Source organism: Tachyglossus aculeatus, chromosome 10, assembly GCF_015852505.1.
Source record: "Tachyglossus aculeatus isolate mTacAcu1 chromosome 10, mTacAcu1.pri, whole genome shotgun sequence".
Classification (NCBI taxonomy): domain Eukaryota; kingdom Metazoa; phylum Chordata; class Mammalia; order Monotremata; family Tachyglossidae; genus Tachyglossus; species Tachyglossus aculeatus.
Window position 1 is genome coordinate 56,740,992 of NC_052075.1, and position 7,441 is coordinate 56,748,432.

At 50.4% G+C, this 7,441-nt stretch overlaps 1 protein-coding gene across 1 annotated transcript in view; it reads left to right on the forward strand.

The window, feature by feature from the left end:
* The window catches only part of SOAT2 (sterol O-acyltransferase 2), a 34,164-nt gene extending 26,723 nt beyond the window's left edge, over nucleotides 1-7,441 (forward strand). Inside the window, exons 13-15 of the mRNA XM_038752657.1 lie at nucleotides 4,082-4,217; nucleotides 5,479-5,624; nucleotides 7,298-7,441. Coding sequence (XP_038608585.1) covers nucleotides 4,082-4,217; nucleotides 5,479-5,624; nucleotides 7,298-7,348 — 333 coding nt within the window. The 3' untranslated portion in view covers nucleotides 7,349-7,441. The remainder of the gene's footprint in view (nucleotides 1-4,081; nucleotides 4,218-5,478; nucleotides 5,625-7,297) is intronic.

Here is a 7,441-nt window from a genome sequence, read left to right on the forward strand (position 1 = left end):
ATAGAGCAGTGCTTGGCACATAATAATAATAATAATAATAATAATAATGGCATTTATTAAGCGCTTACCACTTCATTCATTCATTCATTCAATCGTATTGATTGAGCGCTTACTGTGTGCACAGCACTGTACTAAGCGCTCGGGAAGTCCAAGTCGGCAACACATAGAGACGGTCCCTACCCAACAGCGGGCTCACAGTCTAGAAGGGGGAGACAGAGAACAAAACCAAACATACTAACAAAATAAAATAGAATAGATATGTACAGGTAAGATAAATAAATAAATAGAGTAATAAATATGTGCAAACATATATACATATAGAGCAGTGCTTGGCACATAATAATAATAATAATAATGGCATTTATTAAGCGCTTACCGCTTCATTCATTCATTCAATCATTCAATCGTATTGATTGAGCGCTTACTGTGTGCAGAGCACTGTACTAAGCGCTTGGGAAGTACAAGTTGGCAACTTATAGAGACAACAGCGGGCTCACGGTCTAGAACGGGGAGACAGACAACAAAACAAAACATAAAATAAAATAAACAGAATAAATATGTACAAATAAAATAAATAAATAGAGCAATAAATACATACAAACACACATACATATATACAGGGCATATATTCAATAGTATTGAATATTATTGAATATTGAATAGTATTGAATGTTACCGAGCATTCATTCGATAGTATTTATTGAGCACTTCCTGAGTGCAAAGCACTGTGCTAAGTGCTTGGGAGAGGACAATATAACAATAAACAGACTGTGAGCCCGTTGTTGGGTAGGGACCGTCTCTATATGTTGCTGACTTGTATTTCCCAAGCGCTTAGTAATAATAATAATAATGATAGCATTTATTAAGTGCTTACTCTGTGCAAAGCACCGTTCTAAGCGCTAGGGAGGTTACAGGTGATCAGGTTGTCCCACGTGGGGCTCACAGTCTTCACCCCCATTTTCCAGATGAGGGAACTGAGGCCCAGAGAAGTGAAGTGACTTGCCCAAAGTCACACAGCTGACAATAATAATAATAATAATAATAATAATGGTATTTGTGAAGCGCTTACTACGTGCCAAGCACTATTCTAAGCGCTGGGGGAGATACAAGGTGATCAGGTTGTCATTCATTCATTCATTCATTCAATAGTATTTATTGAGCGCTTACTGTGTGCAGAGCACTGTACTAAGCGCTTGGGAAGTACAAGTTGGCAACATATAGAGACAAAAGCGGGCTCACGGTCTAGAAGGGGGAGACAGACAACAAAACAAAACATAAAATAAAATAAATAGAATAAATATGTACAAATAAAATAAATAAATAGAGCAATAAATACATACAAACACACATACATATATACAGGGCATATACTCAATAGTATTGAATATTATTGAATATTGAATAGTATTGACTGTTACCGAGCATTCATTCAATAGTATTTATTGAGCACTTCCTGAGTGCAAAGCACTGTGCTAAGTGCTTGGGAGAGGACAATATAACAATAGACTGTGAGCCCGTTGTTGGGTAGGGACCGTCTCTATATGTTGCCGACTTGTACTTCCCAAGCACTTAGTAATAATAATAATAATAATAATAATAATAATAATAATAATAACATTTATTAAGCACTTACTATGTGCAAAGCACCGTTCTCAGCGCTAGGGAGGTTACAAGGTGATCAGGTTGTCCCACGTGGGGCTCACAGTCTTCACCCCCATTTTCCAGATGAGGGAACTGAGGCCCCGAGAAGTGAAGTGACTTGCCCAAAGTCACACAGCTAAGTGGTGGAGCCGGGATTTGAACCCATGACCTCTGACTCCAAAGCCCGGGCTCTTTGCACAGTGCTCTGCACACAGTAAGCGCTCGATAAATACGACTGAATAAATTCCCTGCCCACGACGGGTTTACAGTCTAGAGGAGGAGACGGGCGTTAATCGGAATAAATAAATGACAGATCTTGTGGGCTGTGTGACCTTGGGCAAGTCGCTTCACTTCTCTGGGCCTCTGTTTCCTCATCTGTAAAATGGGGATTAATCTTACTCCCTCTTACTTAGCCTGTGACCCCTGTGGGACAGGGATAGTGTCCAACCTGATTAACTCGTGTCTATTCTAATGCTCAGAACAGTGCTTGGCACATAGTAACCCACTGTTGGGTAGGGACCGTCTCTAGATGTTGCCAACTTGTACTTTCCAAGCGCTTAGTACAGTGCTCTGCACACAGGAAGCGCTCAATAAATACGATTGAATGAATGAATGAATAGTAAGCACTTAACTATTATCATCACCATCAGCAGCAGCAGCAGCAGCAACGGTATTATTCTTCTCCTGATGATAATAATGTTGTTTCTTAAGGACTAAGTGCTGAGCACTGTACTAAGCGCCCTGGTTCAAGATAACCAGCTCTGTCTGGCAGTGTGAAAACCACCTAAGTTGCCCCCACCCCACCCGAGTTAGTGCCCTTCCCTCTCAGCTCTCCCCGTCTCGGGGTCCAAGTGGTTTGGCTTTAGACGCCCCTCCTGCACTGAGGGGCGTCTAGTACCTGTTAGATGGGACCTGCTTATCTTGTTATCTACCCCTGTGTTTAGTACAGTGCTTGGGACACAGTTGGCAATTAACCAATGCCACGACTATTATTTCTACTGAGTCCCGACTTATCCCGATGACCCCCAGAGTGGTTTGAGAAGCAGCGTGGCTCAGTGGAAAAGAGCCCGGGCTTTGGAGTCAGAGGTCCTGGGTTCGAATCCCAGCTCCGCCAACTGTCAGCTGGGTGACTTTGGGCAAGTCACTTCACTTCTCTGGGCCTCAGTTCCCTCATCTGTAAAATGGGGATGAAGACTGTGAGCCCCCCCCCGTGGGACAACCTGATCACCTTGGAACCTCCCCGGCGCTTAGAACAGTGCTTTGCACATAGTAAGCGCTTAGTAAATGCCATTATTAATTAATTAATTAAGTCACTTAACTTCTCTGTGCCTCAGTGCCCTCATCTGTAAAATGGGGATGAAGACTGTGAGCCCCCCCGTGGGACAACCTGATCACCTTGTAAACTCCCCAGCACTTAGAACAGTGCTTTGCACGTAGTAGGTGCTTAATAAATGCCATTATTAATTAATTAATTAAGTCACTTAACTTCTCTGTGCCTCAGTTCCCTCCTCTGTAAAATGGGGATGAAGACTGTGAGCCCCCCCCCGTGGGACAACCTGATCACCTTGCAACCTCCCCGGCGCTTAGAACAGTGCTTTGCACGTAGTAAGTGCTTAATACACGTAGTGCACTTAAGTGCTTAATGCACGTAGTGCGCTTACTAAGTGCACGTACTAAGTGCTTAATAAATACGATTGATTGATTAATAAATGCCATTATTAATTAATTAATTAAGTCACTTAACTTCTCTGTACCTCAGTTCCCTCCTCTGTAAAATGGGGATGGAGACTGTGAGCCCCCACCTTGGGACAACCTGATCACCTTGTAACCTCCCCGGCGCTTAGAACAGTGCTTTGCACGTAGTAAGTGCTTAATACACGTAGTGCACTTACTAAGTACACGTAGTAAGTGCTTAATAAATACGATTGATTGATTAATAAATGCCATTATTAATTAATTAATTAAGTCACTTCACTTCTCTGTGCCTCAGTTCCCTCCTCTGTAAAATGGGGATGGAGACTGTGAGCCCCCCCGTGGGACAACCTGATCACCTTGTAACCTCCCCGGCGCTTAGAACAGTGCTTTGCACGTTGAAAGCGCTTAATAAATGTCATTATTATTATTATTTGAGTACCCCTGCTTCAACCAGGGAGTCCAAGCAGTGTCCAGTAGGTGCCTTGGGGCTGGGAATAGGTGACCTCCCGCCCCCGATTTGGGATGAAGGGTGGGCCTGGAGGGGAGGAGACGCCCTCCCACCCCAAGTCTTCCGCCTCCGCTTGTCAAGAAGCATCCTGGCAGTCTACCCTCACTCCCCACCACTGCAGTGGAAACCCATTCCCGCTTGTCCTCCGCTCAGCGCTCCCTTCCCGGTGGTTCCCGGCGGCAGGACGGGGGAGGCCTGACTTGGGCTGACCCCTGACCCCGTCGCCCCCCGCCGCAGCTGCTCCGGATCCGGTCCCGGGGGCCGGCCATGCTGGCCGTGTTCCTGCTTTCGGCCTTGGTGCACGAGTACATCTTCTGCTTCGTCCTTGGCTTCTTCTACCCCGTCATGTTGCTGCTCTTCCTTGGCTTTGGAGGTGGGCGAGGCCGAGGCCTTGGGGGTCTTGGGGGTCTTGGGGGGCCAGGGAACGATCGATGGGGGACGTGACTGCATTTCGGGATGATCCACAGGGCGCTCAATAAATACGATCGATGACTGAACGACTGAGGACGCGACAGGCCCTCCCTCTTCAGCGGTGCCGAATGTCACGACGAATGACGGGATGCTCAACTAATACCGCTGATCGTTTGATGGATTGATTGATTAATAATAATAATGATGGCATTTATTAAGCACTTAATTGATCGACACCCCCTCCCTCCTCAGGGGTGCTGAATTTCAGGATGAATGACAGGGCGCTCAACAAATACAGTTGATTGGTGGCTCATTTGATGGATGGATTGATTGACGCCCCCTCCCTCTTCAGCGGTGCCGAATGTCACGACGAATGACGGGGTGCTCAACTAATACCGCTGATCGTTTGATGGATTGACTAATAATCATAATAATGATGGCATTTATTAAGCACTTACTTAATTGACGTCCCCTCCCTCCTCAGGGGTGCTGAATTTCAGGATGAATGACAGGGCGCTCAACAAATACAATTGATTGGTGGATCATTTGATGGATGGATTGATTGACGCCGCCTCCCTCTTCAGCGGTGCCGAATTTCACGACGAATGACGGGCTGCTCAACTAATACCGCTGATCGTTTGATGGATTGATTGATTGACGCCCCCTCCCTCCTCAGGGGTGCTGAATTTCAGGATGAATGACAGGGCGCTCAACAAATACAATTGATTGATGGATTGATTGATTGATGGATTGATTAGTTGGGGACGTGACACCCCCTCCCTCCTCAGGGGTGCTGAATTTCACGATGAATGACAGAGTGCTCAACAAATACAATTGATTGATTGATTGATTGATGGATTGATTAGTTGGGGACGTGACGCCCCCTCCCTCCTCAAGGGTGCTGAATTTCACGATGAATGACAGAGTGCTCAGCAAATACAATTGAATGATAGATTGATTGATTGACAGATATGGATTTAATTGGGTACGTGACGCCCCCTCCCTCCTCAGGGGTGCCGAATTTCACGATGAACGACGGGGTGCTCAACAAATACGACTGATTGATTGATGGATGGATTAGTTGGGGACGTGACGCCCCCTCCCTCCTCAGGGGTGCCGAATTTCACGATGAACGGCGGGGCGCTCAACAAATACGATTGATTGACGGATTGATTGATTGACGGATCGATTAACTGGGGGCACGACGCCCCCTCCCTCCTCAGGGGTGCTGAATTTCACGATGAACGACAGGCGGAAGGGCCCGGTGTGGAACGTGCTGATGTGGACGATGCTGTTCCTGGGCCAGGGCATCCAGGTCAGCCTGTACTGCCAGGAGTGGTACGCCCGGCGACACTGCCCACCCACGGAGGTGAGACCCTCCCCCGTCCACCCCCCGGCCCCCTTTCCTCTCTCCTTCCTTCTTCTTTAAGGTATCCGTCAAGTGCTTAGTAGGGGTCAAACCCTGTCCTAAGCGCTGCGGTAGACACAAGTTAGTGAGGTCAGACACGGGCCCTGTCCAGCATGGGGCTCACTGTCAGTAGCCCTGCTACCCGACTCCCATTCGTTCATTCATTCATTCATTGATTCTGCCACCCGACTCCCATTCATTCATTCATTGATTCTGCCACCCGACTCCCATTCATTCATTCATTGATTCTGCCACCCGACTCCCATTCATTCATTCATTCATTCTGCCACCCGACTCCCATTCATTCATTTATTGATTCTGCCACCCGACTCCCATTCATTCATTCATTCATTCTGCCACCTGACCCGACCCCGCCCCGTCATGACGTCACACCGCGGCCCGGCTCCGCCCACATGACCGGGGTCCCGCCCCCAGAATGACGTCACGCCCAACCCCCACCCGCAAAATGACGTCACGTCCCGACCCCAGAACCGCTTCTCACGTGGCCCCGCCCACACCGAGAGGCCCCGCCCCCGCCCCGTTGTGACGTCACACCGCGACCCGCCTCCAGACGCCAGGCCCCGCCCACACCCACGAGGCCCCGCCCACGTAATGACGTCACGCCCCAACCCCGCCCCAGAGCAGTCTCGCCTTAGCTCCGCCCGCACCAGAAGCCCCGCCCCCAAATGTGACGTCACACCACAACCCCGCCCACACCCCGAGGCCCCCGCCCACACGATGACGTCTCATCCGCCCCTGAGCCCTTTCTCGCTGTGGCCCCGCCCCCGCCCATACCCCGAGGTCCGCCCTCAGACTGACGTCACGAGGCGACCCCCCCACGTCGGCGAGGCCCCGCCCCCAGAATGACGTCACACCCCGCCCCAACCCCGCCCCAGAGCCGTCTCTCACCTGGGCCGCCCTGACGTTCGGCTCCGCCGCCGGAATGACGTCACGACGCCACCGACCCCTAAGCCGAGGCCCTGCCTATGTGGCAGAGGCCACGCCCCAGAATGACGTCACGCCCCGCCCCGCCCTCTAACGCCCGCCCCCCTCACCCCGAGGCCCCGCCCCGGAATGACGTCCTGGCGTGACCCACCCCCAAAACCAGGCCCCTCCCACATCGCCGTTAAGCCCCGCCCCTACCGCACAGGCCCCGCCCCCTCTTAGCCCCCGCCCTCTGCCGTGGCCCCGCCTCCATTTCCTCTCTCCGCCCCACCCCGCGCAGCGTGGCTCGGTGGAAAGAGCCCGGGCTTTGGAGTCCGAGGTCCTGGGTTCAAATCCCGCCTCCACCACTTGTCAGCCGTGTGACTTTGGGCAAGTCACTTTACTTCTCTGGGCCTCAGTTCCCTCCTCTGTCAAATGGGGATGAAGACTGTGAGCCCCCCGTGGGACAACCTGATCACCTTGTATCCTCCCCAGCGCTTGGAACAGTGCTTTGCACATAGTAAGCGCTTAACAAATACCAACATTATTATTATTAGTATTTCCTCTCAATCAATCAATCAATCAATCGTATTTATTGAGCGCTTACTGTGTGCAGAGCACTGTACAAAGCACTTGGGAAGTAGTCCCTACCCAACAGTGGGCTCACAGCCTAGAAGTGGGCTCACAGCCTTCCCCTCCTCCCGCCGCAGGGCACCATCTGGGAGCTGGTGACGCCGCGCTCCTGGTCCTGCCGCGTCTGAGACCCCCGAGAGACCAGAGACAGAGGCAGAGACAGACAGAGACGACGGAGAGAGACACCCCCAAACCCCGAACCCTCCAGCGCCGCCCCTGCC